Source organism: Pocillopora verrucosa, chromosome 1 (assembly GCF_036669915.1).
Source record: "Pocillopora verrucosa isolate sample1 chromosome 1, ASM3666991v2, whole genome shotgun sequence".
NCBI lineage: Eukaryota > Metazoa > Cnidaria > Anthozoa > Scleractinia > Pocilloporidae > Pocillopora > Pocillopora verrucosa.
In genome coordinates, this window is record NC_089312.1 from 29967456 (window position 1) to 29981546 (window position 14091).

The 14091-nt window shown below is 37.7% G+C and overlaps 1 protein-coding gene across 2 annotated transcripts; it reads right to left on the reverse strand.

Annotated features, from left to right (window-relative positions):
* Positions 1–870: 870 nt before the first annotated feature.
* On the reverse strand, positions 871–13874 carry LOC131786148 (protein CIP2A homolog L). Of its 2 annotated transcripts, XM_059103154.2 has the most exons (23): positions 13643–13874; positions 12640–12799; positions 11935–12047; positions 11200–11294; positions 10577–10673; positions 9941–10063; positions 9413–9558; positions 8544–8619; positions 7842–8048; positions 7117–7273; positions 6446–6578; positions 5858–5933; positions 5548–5690; positions 5190–5445; positions 4686–4751; positions 4473–4583; positions 3538–3600; positions 3341–3382; positions 2900–2991; positions 2298–2411; positions 2125–2207; positions 1651–1790; positions 871–1527 (listed from the first exon to the last, which is right to left on the reverse strand). In XM_059103154.2, exons 1-23 carry the CDS (start codon positions 13748–13750, stop codon positions 1354–1356), a joined length of 2775 nt encoding a protein of 924 aa, XP_058959137.2. In that variant the 5' UTR covers positions 13751–13874; the 3' UTR covers positions 871–1353. The 2 variants fall into 2 exon arrangements, with proteins under 2 accessions (XP_058959137.2, XP_058959138.2); XM_059103155.2 differs by lacking the exons at positions 11935–12047; positions 12640–12799; positions 13643–13874 and having other exon boundaries at positions 11196–11214.
* Between the last annotated feature and the right edge of the window lie 217 nt (positions 13875–14091).

Genomic DNA, 14091 nt, shown 5'->3' on the forward strand with positions numbered 1-14091 from the left:
AGTTAAAAAGTGGAAGTGGAAGAAATTCTGGAAACTGCATTGTGGCACGAAGGATCACAGAATTGGTACCGACAGAAAAGTGTTCTTAACTGTAGCTTGTGATCTCAGCATTTCATTTTTCGTTAACTTAAGTTAAAAACAGCATTGGGAAACAGAGGCCGATACATACACTTGGAAAGTTTATAAAGAAGATATTCTGTGGTCTGGTGTGTTGAACTAAGTTAAACCTCTACATTTCTCGTCATTATAGTGACGAAAAGAGAGATGCAAATTTGCAGCTAGTTACTTAGTGCTCGTTTAACAAGTTCGCTTAATGACTACACTGCATACTCCATCTAAGAAGGGTAATGTTTTCACCTCCACGTATCAAGTTTGCCCATGCGGGGTCTCCTTATTTACCAAGGCCAATACAGGTAAAACGACGAATTAAGGAAATTCATGAAATACGCGCCATTTCTAGTTGGATAAAACTAAATGTGATGCTAATTTTGGATAGCGGCTTGGATAATTTCTCTGAATATACGTATTGGTTTTCATTGTAACCGTGGAACGCTACAAGCTATTATATTACACCTACCATCATTAACCATTTACACACTAACATCAGTATGCATTTTCTCCACACCGTTCTCTATACATTTCCTAAGGTACTGACGAGGAGAATTTGTTTAACAATCAAGGTTCTTAAGTTGGAGATTGTTTGCTTTATTCTCGTGACCTGGATGTTTGATCCAGGTGTGATGTTGTGAGGAGAACTCACTCTCAGGAGTCAAAGGGTTGAAGACTAACTCAAACTCAAATAATCAGTTCTAATCAAAATATGAAGAAAATCTTACGGACAACCAGTACCCTAACAGAGGAACTGCAACCTTCACTTTCTCAGGAGGAATCTTTAATCCACCCTTCCTTAAAATATTACAAATTTAGTTCTGTTTGTTGAATTTGTCTAAAAAATGACCACATTTTCATCTTTAAAGGCGTATTTCATATGATCATTGGGCTCACTGTCACTCACTGAGTAGCTACGCACCTACCCCTCCCCTAACCCTAACTTTGTTATCATTTGACTGTTGTTGGGTTAAGGGAGAGGTGGGTGCCGAGTTGCTCAGATACTGACATTGATCTGATCATTGTATGAGAGATTCTCTTCATTTTGAAAAATCATCAGTGATGACGTGGGTAAGATTGATCGCAGAGCTCATGTGGAGATATCATAACAGAATAAAAATAAATTATCATCATGATTATTATGTACAGATACACGGCTCTTCTAAGTTTCCTTTCGTGCGCTTTCTTCGTAAAATGTTCTGCTTTCCAGGCCCTTTGATAGCAAGCGGATCGGTTATAAAAAGGTCAGCTTGAATTGGTACCAAAATTATTTAATGGAACTTTTCCGCTACTCAAGTTGTGAATCATCGCAGCAATCTGTGCCTGTCGATCCAGCTCAGACTGTAATTCCTTGACAGTTGCTTCTCGCTTCTTTATCACGTCTTCGTGTTGGCGGCAGATCAGTTCCAGCGACGAGAGCTGTGAACATGCGAACGTATAAAAAGAGAGCAATTAGCCGAGATCCATCGCCTAAAACACATTTTTATCTTCATTTTAACATCTGTTTATCCCCAATTTTAAAGAAGATAAATCGATACCAACCTTATGCGATAACTCTTTCCTTTCCTTCTCGGCTTTGGCTAAATTACTTTTCAGTGAGTCGTTTTTCTCCTGTAGATCTTCGATATTCTTTTCGCGTTGTTTCGTTTCTTCCTCTTGTTTCTGTAGAGTTTTCCGGAGCTCTACAAAAGAGACAAGGTTTCTACTTCGAACAGGTTTTGGATATCAAACTGGCGCGAAATGCTGGACGAGGTTTTGTGTTGTTTTAAGTAGCTATTGCCAAAAATAAATATTACTAAAATAAATATTACGATCAACGAATTGTGACTCGAGACAATTTAACAACAGTGCTCAGAAGCCCCTAGTGACGTAAAAATCGACTACTCCATCACGTGGGGGTTCAGAGTTCAACGGCGATCCAGAGCTCTGGGGACGTCTTTACGAATCCGGTTCTCGAATATCATAGTGTTTCACTGAAAACGGTAAAGAATATTTTAGAGACCCACAGAACTTTACCTTGGCATTTTAAGTCCTTTTCTTTGAGTTGCTGAGCAATTTTCTTCCTCTCCTGTTCAAGTTCTTGAAGTTGTCTAGATGTGCTGGGTAGAAAAACACAGAACATCATCACAAGGTGTTTCCTTGTAATTTAAGACCAGAACTAGACCAGCGAATTGTGTGAATATTGTTACCAGTCATGTTGACTCTTAAGATTATCGTTGTGTCGCCTCAACATCTCGTTTAAGTCAGACAGCGCTTTGTGTTCGTCTTGAGCCGCCATAAGACTACGCTGGCTTGTTTCGAGTCTGTAGAGAGGTAAAAAAAAAATACAGTTTGATCAGGGCCAAGAATGCGGAATTGATAATATTAAGACGCTCATAAGATTGTGATTGCCAAAACAACCTAAATTTGACTTATTTGATTTCTGTATTGCAATAGACTTTCTCTTTTGGCGACACCTTCGTACAAGGAACACCAACAGGAAGTAACACATCGATACAAGGGCCGATTTTTTAAGTCCCAGGAGAGTCCCCTGACATATGATTCCACTAGTTATCAATTTCAACAACAAACAGTACAGCGCAGAAGCTATTTTTCATCGCATTGTTATAATTCTGATACTGGTACGAGTAAAGAATTAAACATGAATGACCATACACGGGTAAACGTAGACTATTTGGGCTCTCACCGGACCAGTGGGGCTGAGATAACGAAGGTTCCTGTTCCTGGCCTTACCCTTACCTTTTGCCACACCATGCAGGGCTTCGCTCATAAGACTAACCATTAAACCAACCTTTGTGACTGCTCAGCAAAAGCAATCTTGAGTTGCTCATGCTCCTCTGCGACCACTTTCAAGTTCTCATTGTGTCTCATCATGACTTCCATCTGAAAGAAGTCCGAAAAAAATAAATTGATCATAAAAGCGTTAAAAACATTGCGAAAGATTCATGGATAGACTGCTATTTCATCACGGGCTTGAAAATGGGGTAAAGAATGTCATTGTAAAGAGAATAGGAGAAACATACCAAAAGAAAGCTTTGGAAAAAGGTCAACTTTCACACTTCCTAATATGTAATAGCGCGCACTTTTTCTCTCTTGGAAAAGTGTAATGTTTATGAATTTATAAAGCATCTTAAAGCATTATGTCACTGCGCCTTTGAGGAATGACTTGCGCCGACGAAAAACAAACTATATGTAAATGTTGGACATAAGAAAATCTAGACAGAAAACATACCTCTTTTGTCGCCGACTTCTGAGCCTGAAGAAGTTCGTTTATCTGCAAATATATGCGAGTAAAGTATTTCTCATTTTTTGTTGAGAAAAAAAGGCACAGCACACTACTTTTCGACTAATCATCTTGTTTCCCTAATACTAATTACTCAAGAGCTAATTTTCTAGTTTATAGACTTCATCTCACCACACATGCATTACCTGCTCTGCTTGCTGCTCGGCCTTCTTTTCTGTCGTCTGCAAGAGCTGCATCAGTTTCGCACACTACAAGAGATGAAGCCAAACGAGAAGGGTCGTGAAAACCGGTCTTATATCGACTATTATTAAAAACTGGATCATTGGATAATGCAATTCAGGAAGTTTTATTGGCTTAGACACCATGGGTTATGAGCCATTATACCATGCGCGCGCAGGACTTGACTGTTTCTTAATAGACATACATGTCATGAAGACGAGTTGAACTGGAAGTGTTTTGGTACGCTGTAACATTCCGTTAGTTCTTTGAAGATTTGTCTTTATTTTGGGGCGTTTTTAGTTAAACAATTATTCCACTCGCGCTTGCTGGATATGAGATGCCAGCTCATATCCAACGCGCGCTCTTGGATTAATTGTTTAATCATAACCATTACAATTTTCTTAAACGTGATTGGTGCATTAGCTGCCCTATTTTTCACTTCTCATTCAGTACAGCTGTAATCGGACAGTTGGCTGTAATCGGAAACCTGAAGTAGCCAATCATTCTAAGTCCACTCAGCCAAATCCAACAACCACATAATTAATCACAATAATCATAGCAACAACCACTTATCCTGCAAAAAATTGAGGAATCTCCAAAACGGAGAATTTTTTTTACTTTAGACATTGTCTCTACCGGAGATATTTGAACTAAATGTATTTGTTGTTTTCGGAAATTGTAACGGTTATGATTAATTGGCAACAGGACTTCTTGTCGTTCAATTCTGTCAGTAATCATACAGACAGAACTGTGATTGACAAATTGCACTCCCGCTTCGCGGTCGTCCAAATTTGTTGATTACTCGTATGATTACAGACTGAATTGGACTCCACTCGGTCCTATTACCATTATTAACATCGAGAGCGACCAATTATTCCAGCGAACTAGAACATCGTCATACCTCGGCTTCCGATTGAGCCCTCCGACACCGGTACTGTGAAATGAGACGATCAGCTTGAGCCAACGCGAGAGCCTTTGCTTCCAACAGATCTTGAAGATGACTTTCCTTTGTCTAAAATGAACATTAAAAGGTATATTTCATCCACCTGATGTTCTAACGAGTTAAGCCGAAAAATAACTATGATTGGGATAAAAACGAGAATTTCACACTAACCACGAAGGCGGCCATCTTTGCCTCGTATATGTCCATGATTTCAGAAGCGTGAGGATCCGGTTTTATCTACCAAAAAAATGACGAAGTATCGGAATGGCGTTATACCAGAGGGAAAAACCCGAATGTTATAGCTACCAATAGGACAGAAAATTTCAAGAAACATTCAAAAACAATACAAACAGTGCACACAGAGAAACTGGAACATCCTTTCTGGATATCTCCATTTCAGAGGCACAAACTTTTCTCACGACGGGAAAAATGGCTCCTCATATATAACCTCTGTATGAGAACAGATATTAGTTTAAGAGACACTTTCCCTTGTCGCAAGGTTGTTCCCCAAAAAGAAGTTCCATTGCATCCTTTTCATGGCTCACGAAACGTTAACATGCTAAACCTAAGGAAGTATAAATGTATTATGTGTATACCATGAGGCAGTTCGGTGCAGGAGTCAATGTTGTGCCAAAGAAGAGTTAAAGAGAAAAACGACAAAACAAGCAAGGAGACCTCTAGTCCTGATTTCATCTTCTCGATCAACGACTCGATGTTTGCATCACGATTTGCATTCTTCACTGGAGCACTTATCTGAACAGGAGCGTGGTCCAGGCCTGCCGAACGTAAGCTGGTGGAGTTGCGGCTATTGTTGATTGAAACCTGGTGCCGAGGAGACGAAGGCGGACTCAAGTCTGTTTCGATGGGTCGTCTTAAAAGTGTCATCTCTTCCTCACGGGCCGCGTTATTTGAGGCGATCAAATCACCTAGCCTGAAATAAATGAACATCGAATATTTTATAGCTGATTGTGAATCCTCACGCCAATAGAAAGATATGGCATTGTAGAGGATGCTTAATATTAAACGAACTCACCATATGGCTTGGAAATCTGGCAGGCTGTTAGCATCGCACAGAATCCGGAGAGCTTTTTGAACGCTGTCACGTGAATCACTACTCATCGCGCGCGCCAAGAATGGCACTAACCTCTGGTCTTGTAATGCGGAAGCAAGCTGTTCCTATAGAGAAATAAAGCCCGTCTGCAGAGTGAGCGCAAAAAAATTTTCCTCTAACTATCGTGCCTAAGAAATAATTTACAAACTCGAAGTGCCTTTCTTATAAACAAACCAAAATTGAGTTTGAAAAAATAAATTATTTACGGTATGACAAAAGGAAAGGCTTGTACCTTGAGTCCTGTTATATCATTCTTCAGCTTACACAGCAAGTCTAACATCTGAAGCACAAGGTTTACGCCTTCCTGGCTGCAATGAATAACGCTATCAGCAGGCGCGCATTTGACAGGTATATTGCGCATCATATGCACTGCTTTAGAATGATTCACCTTCAGATATAGAATCAGGCTTATGGAATGTGTAAGGTTCAATAGGCTTTGACACATTGCTTAGTACAAAGCTTCTCTTGGGAACTTCTCGTGAAACAAGAAGAATCATTCGGGAACGTCCTTTTTTTCCTCCAACAAAATAAGATGCTAACTAAGTAAAGATGAGGAAGTTTCTCTTTATCAATAATTAAAGAATTTTGGTATGACTTGTTTAGTATTCTATAAGCGAACTAAATTTGGGTTAGTGTAGCTTTACGGCTTTGTAAACAAGTGTACCGTTTTGTTTGTCTGCTTTAAGCCGTTGTACGTGTAACGACTCTTTACAATGCCGAAACACAACACAGCAGCTCTTGCGAGTGTTCACTGGCAAGCAATAATTTTACTGTTCATGTTTAGCAGAGAACATCCTGCCACTGTAACATTGTAACATACCTCCAAGGTAACGCTAGGGTGCTTCTTGTTCCAATACTGTTGTGCTGATATTGATATTCCAATAATTTCCACCAGTACTCGAGCTTTACATGTCCTAAAACAATACTCTTCAAAGAATCCTCAAAACAAAGAAGTTTGAAGAGTTAAGGGGAGTAACAACTGGTGGACAGTGCACCATGATATGAAGAAGTAAGTTACTCGTCATGTCACAACAATGGGCCAAAAAAAAAAGTCCCTATGAGGAATCGAACCCCAGACCTTTGGATTCTGCACTGCGATGCTTTACCTTGAAGCAACAAGGAATATTGCTACTACCCGCTAGACGGTATGATAGTCCATCACAAGACACCCCAGCAGTATTCTGTCAGTCTTCCTGACAGTTTGCTAGAAACCAGTCATAGATGATGCTTGTTAGGGAAAGAATACAACACAATGGCTCTAACAGAGCTCACACCCCCATCTTTCAACTAGGAGTTATGCAGTCACTACCCAGGAAACTACTTAATCCCCCATATCTTTGAATGGGAGATGAAAAACCATAAATACAATACAATACAATTCTCACAGCAATACAGTTGTCATATAGTTTCCATTTAACAACCTCATCTTTAAGCTAAATTGACGTGCATACTGTGAATATGGAATAACCTGAACAGTATCAAGAAGGATATCATTAAGAACTTCCATGGCCTTGTTGATCTGTGCACATGTTTGTTTGAGTAAGGTGCCATCGATTTCCGTGGGTGGTACAAGTAGCTGAGTCAGAACAGAAACAAGATCAGATGTGGGAGGAGAGAGCTGATCCAGAAGACCGCCATCACCAAGTTCCTAGAGTGGAAAGTAGAGACAACAAATGGACATAATCATGAATTAAAAGGTAACTGATGGCTATGAAGTCAGTTTTTTGGAATACTCTCTAAATGCTTCAGGTAAAACAGTCACAAGGTGCTTCAAATGTTTCTTTGTTCATTTTTCCACTCAAAAAAACTTTCCTAAATGCAGCTTTATGAGTCATCTGCCAAAACAAAACAACAACTCAAAAGTATAAGTCTTCATAAGTCAAATTTACTCCCAGAGTTCAGTATATGGTTACTGCTGCTTATATTTATTTAGGAGTATTTTTGCTTCATGGCATTTTTGCTCTAAGATTTTCCATGGGACTGTAATAGATGAAATCATGAAATGTTTCTTGACCAAAATTTAATGCACTCAGGAAATTCATGTTTCAAAATATCTAATACCAATGTTTAATTTCGTACCCTTAAAACTTACTACACATTTTTGCCAAACAAATTTTAAGTTTGCAGAACATTTCCAACCATTTTTGACAATAACTTCATCAAGCAGTGGAGATTTCCTTCTAATGCGTTTAGAAGTTGTAACAACTGTTTTGTACCTCATAAATCTCCTTGATAAAATCAAGAGCCTTCAGGGACACAGTTGAGTGGGTGTCAACTGACTGACCGGCCCAGTATAAGACAGCATCATATGCACTGTTCACATTTGGGTCCTTTGGTTTGGAGCTTGCAGGTGAAAACAATGCTCTGCACACAAGACATCGTAACCCAGTAACTGAGCAGAATGTCAACAGCAGCTCAAATACCTTTCAAGAAATAAGCAAACATTATGTGGTAAATTAAAAGTTCTGGGAGCACCTCCACCAAGCTGAACCAAGCTCCTCAAAAAATTCTCCGAAATTACAAAATAATTCAAAGAACATCTGAAAAATGGGACAAGATATAGTTCTATTACCATTCATAATACATTGAATATTTTACTTGCGCATGATTGGTCTCATTGCATCACAGGAATGAATATGTCCTAGCTAAAATTGTTGAATACCCTCCTTAAACTTTTCTGTATGATAGTGCTAGTATCCTGGATTTTCTTTCCAATATGAACCCTCAATACTCTCAGCTGCACATGAGGAGAACATTTTTATTTCAGTTGTCTCTTAGCCAGCAGAAGACACCCTTAAATTCACTCTTGAGATACATAGTTACATGTACATGTACACATTCACACAACAACCTCTACAGCAAATAAAAGCACATTGTTACAAATATCTACAATAATTTTAATGCCTAAAATGGACGACCTTAACTGCCTCATCTGCATGGTTTAAGTGTAGCAAAGCCAGAATCTGCTCCAGGTAAAAAGCCAAATGTTCATGTCTGAAACCAAATAAGTCGTGGAGTCATTATACACATTAATTCATACATTTCATTCCATAGCATACCAATGTGTCCTTTTACAGGTTAAAACTGTATGCACTTTCCAGGAGTTACAATGCATAGTGCACATATTTGCAAGGGGTTTCAAAAAAACCTTTTTCATAACAAGTTGCTTAAGGTGGGAATGAAGCCTGTTGTCTAAAAGGGCCATAAAAATCGTATTGTTTATAACATATGAACAGATGGTACTAAAAGTCTTGAGAAGGCCCTCTGAGTGGCAATGGGCTTCATCAAGTCCTTAATTAAGCCAACTGCAATAGAGATAGTGATTATGAAGAAATATATCAGGGCTGTCAATAAGTTTTAAGGTAGACAGCAAATGAGAATGTTGAGCCATGTTGTTTTGTTGGATTATGCAAAAGACTTGGCACTATCCAGTTAAAATATCCCAAGAGTCCATGAAGATCCCATACACCTTCCAGAGAATTTGAAATAAACATGGAACTGATTTACACATTCTTATCACTACAAAATCATGCATTCTGCAATTTTGCTTAAAACTGGGAAATAGCTGCTGTACAAATTTCTTCAATGGTATTTTGATAATTGTTCAATTTTATTGACAGCAATGTTAAAATGAAATAAAAGAAGCAAAGCTGGCTAAAGGTAGCACTGACACTAGGCAGAGGTTTTGGCCAGCTACCAGCGCTCCTCTAGACAGCTTTGCGAACCTTATGTTTCACTATGATGAACCTTTTAACAAACTAAGGATCCATACATTAGATGAACTTACATGAGGAGAGATTGCTGAATTTTAGGGCTGGCAAGTAAATCAACAAACAGATCCACTGAGGAACGTCTTGTTGTTGAGCCCTCACCATTTATCAGAAATGTGAAAACCAGCTGAAAGGTCTGGTGAATATTCTTGGAATTGAACAGCTAGTTGATATAAAGAAAAGTGAATGATCATGGTGGTGCTTAAACTACTACATAGTAAGAAGAAACTGTATTTAAACAGATCTTCAGTGACATCTCTGATTAAATAGTCTCACCTAAACATGGGGGGTTGGTCAGTAGGATTAAAGACAGAATTTTGAAGCTTTTAATTGAGATCTTAAACACCCCTCCCTTCTGACCCCAGATAGTTGAGATGTGGCAATGTAAACATGGAAAAAGTCTACTAATGCCAACACACTGTTTATGAATTCTCATTTTTTCAAACCTATTGACAAATGAGATTGGATTTAGCAGTCCTCAATTCATTAGGGTACAATGCTTTCAGTTTCAAAATTATCTAATTTTATCTACACAAGAGATTTACCTTCTCTCCTAGCTGCTCATGAAGTGATAAGCTTGTCAAAATGGATAATGCAAACACAATTACTGTCAGGTTACTATGAGACAGAAAGGCTATTAGAGTCCGGTAGAGTGATTTTATGTTCTCCTGCAATGACAAAATTAGCCTCTGGATCAGTAAACCAAATCAGTGTTTCAAAGTTACTACAAGACTCAAAAAATCTGAGAATACTAAAAATATTCAGAGCATGTGATTGTGTTTTAGGGACAAAACAACTAGGTGTTAAGAAAACTAAAACCCAAACAGCAATAGTTATAAAGTTGAGGTTAAGATAGTTGCTTGTGTATTTGCCACGATTATTTTTATTGATCATTTTGGTAGAAATAGAAATTGACCTGTCAGAATCAAACCAAAATGTTCATAACTTTCTGAGTTTGTAGGTAAACTTTATTGTTATTATAAATGATATGCAAGTTAAACTCACAGGTAGCTTTAATGCTTAGCAATACTCAAAAAAACTTTTTCAACTGAAAACTTTATTTTTGCGTATCAGATGGCTAGGTAATTACAATCTTGAAAAGAAAGTACAGTGTAAAATATTGCATAGTTTCATATACAAATTGCACTGTAAATATACGCAATCATTACACATTTGCTCACCAGTGCCTTGACATGGGCTTGGATTGGCAGATTATGTCGGCATAAGTTTGCCAACAGACCTAAACATGGTATAGTAAGGTCTGACTCTTGCATCTGTCTACGTTGAGTGAAAAGGTAGAAAAGATTAAGATTATCATGAATAAAGTAGAATTCTATACTTATTTTATAACAGATGGACAGATGGACAGACAAACTGAAAGATGAACAAACACACAGCTGGAGCAACAGTTCTAAAGACAGACAGCAACTAGCATAATTAAAGTGAACAAAAATTATAACAACTCAGACAAAGTTCTGCAATCTTTGTTCAATTACATTAATACCACAACAAATGCTTGCTGCTTCCTTCAATGCCCAAACTATCATTTTTATGTTTCCCTTGAACTGTTTTCTCCTTCCTCTTCTCTTCTCTTCTCTTAATAACAATCATGACAAATAATAAACTTTGCTTATTAAACTTCCCAAATATTTCATCAACATAATACTGTTATCAGCCACAGTAATTTTATGACAGCAGCATTGTCATCATATTTAACAGCAATAGATACTTTAATTCGTCATGCTGTACATAATATTTTCAATTGATATTTGGTTAACCATAATAAAAATCCACATGTACCTACATGTTATTCACTAAATATCTGATCAGTTCACCAATGTATCCACTTGGTGTAGTGAATTTACAGCCATATGTGACTCTTTCCAGAAGTTGCAGACACTTTGAATTTAAAACAACAGAAATGGTAAATATTTGTACATGATTGTACAACTGAATTCACAGAATTTTTCCTACACTAGAATGGCTACATCTCTAAATTCCAAATTATCAAAAAGATCTGTCTTTAGCAAACCTCTGCCCAATAAGATTCCTTTGCAGACGAGACAAAACAGCCAGGGTAACATACAGCACCTCTCATATGAATTGCAGCATTTCATGCTTGTGATACATACATGCAATTCCCACATTTTACACAGGCAAAACATGCACAATATGTCTAACTATGTACAAATGCATATGGTAGAAAATGCATGCAAGTAATTGTGACATGCATGTAAATGCAACAAAACATGCACAGTATAACTACACAAATGCATGATTGTGATATGCATGTAAATAACATGCAATCACATACAAGCAAGTGCAACTCCCATATTGTACACAAGCAGAACATGCACACTGTATGCAACTTAAGCATAAATGGATATGGTAAAAATGCATGCAAGTGATTGTGAAATGCATGTAAAATTTAATCACATACATTAAAATCAGTCCACTAAAACTCATTAAATGCATACACTAAGATAATAGTAATAAGATAAACTAACCCTAACTTTGAGAAAGTAAACATGAAGGGTACCTGTAAAATCATTTTGCCATTTGATGCTAGGTGATGTTTATGAAGTAGAGCTGCTAATGTAGAGGTCAGGTGATATGTGGAATGAAGAGTTTCTCTTGTGCTTCTGTCATTTGCTGATTGAGTGAGATGGGAAGTTATCAGCTAGTTGCAATGCAAACTAATACTTTGAATTCATGACTTCCAGATTAAACTCAAGTCTCTAATGTTCTGATATTTATTTCATTCAACATCTTCTTTGACCCATGGCTTTTAAAACAAAAAGTTGTAGGACATTTTATGTTTAGTTTCACAAAGGCTACATTTGGTTTGCAAATTAAGACTGTATGATGCACTACCAAAATAGACCTTTCCAACAAAATCCCCTTTTATTGATACTCTAGGAATCAGTGAATGTAGTTTACAATGTACATGTTCAGTGAATTTGTAATTCAACAGGACCAATGCCCTAAACCCTTCAAAGATTTTAGTGGATTTCCCAACAAAAATAATATATTATATTTATAAATTGAATAACAATAACATGCTTCAAGCCAGACATGTGCTGTAGCTCTAAAATTTCAGCACAAGCATGCACAAGTTCTGAACTCATACCTCGTTAGCTTACAAATAAAAAGAAGATAACTGGTCAACAAATACTACATAGATTTTAAGCTTTTACATGTGCTTGTGCTGAAATTGTGAAGCTCCCCCTTTGAAATCACTCACCAAGATTAAACAATAATGCCATAGCCTTGGTATGTAGACTTGGTTTCACACTGCTTTCACTCAATAGACCCACCAGTGAAGAGAGACATTCTGCAGGAAGAAGCTCTTTGGCATTAAATCCACGAAGAGGTTTCCCAGCTGAGGTGATTCCAATTAAAACCTAATATAAAAAAGAAACACAAATAGAAATTTGAGTCAATTGGCAAAAAGTACGAACATCTAAAACAGGATTTCTCACATTTCTCATCCAGCTGCATGAGTGCAATGTGGGATAAGAATCCAACTGTAGAATTTTTTAACAGTAATTTACACCTAGTCAGCTTAACGTATCTGCAGTTAGCCACTAGTATACATTTAACATTTAACCCTTCACCCCCTTACATCAGTATGCATATCCTCCATGCTGTTCTCTATACATTTCTTAAGGTGCTGACAAGGAGAATTTGTTTAAAAATCAACAGCCTCTTCAGCTAGTGATAGTTTCCGTTATTCTTGTGACCTTAGTGTTTGATTCAGGGGTGATATTGTAAGGAGAAATTAGATACTTGTCATTCAAAGGAGTTTTAACCCTTTAAAAAGGGTTAAAGTTAGAGATAAAGATCAGCTGAAATTACGCCTGGCATAAACTTTAAAATATTCGCTTATTTGTCTTCTTTTCAATTTTTTACCACAAATTGAAGGCTATCTTATCCAATATGGTTCCTTGGCCCCAGATAATTATAGATCACCCAAACACCCAACCCAAACTATTTTATTGTTTAATCACGACTATGACTCTATGCATGTATGCTGAGAAGCTCTTAAAAGAAACTTTTAAAACCTGGAGATCAGTATCGTAACAAAACTGTCGAATTTCTAAAGATTGTCATGTATATACAGCTAGACCACTAAAACAACGCCGAAGAACCGATTTTCCCAGAAGACAATCATCCACTGCTTATTTCAATGTTTCTCATTTTCACTCCAATTTCATGAACTAATAAGATTCCAATCTGCAACTTACATCGATTTGTCGTTCAAGATCCTTCGTGTTATGATCAGTGTTGTGACTTCTGTATTGACAAAACGCGCTTGAAAGTGCTTTGAGACAAGCTGTCACATCCAGCGACATCTTGAGCTTGTGAAAACCAATCTTCAAGAGCCACAATCGTGCAGTAATACTAAGGAAAAAAAATGAGATGAATTCCCTTCGCCAGTGTTGTTAGATTCTCTTAAAACTGTTCCTGTAGTTTCAAATTCCCGCGCATAACATGATGCGCATCGAATTTTACGGATTGCCGCTGACAAAACTGTTCGGGAGTAATGTCGGGTTGTTCCAAGGTCGGATAGCACTATCCGCTGGATACATCTCTATCCGGTCTAAACCGCCATACCTTTTGCCATCGCTTATCCGCTGGATAGCTATTTATCCTTTGGATAGCGTTATCCGACCTTTACACAACCGAGCCCTGC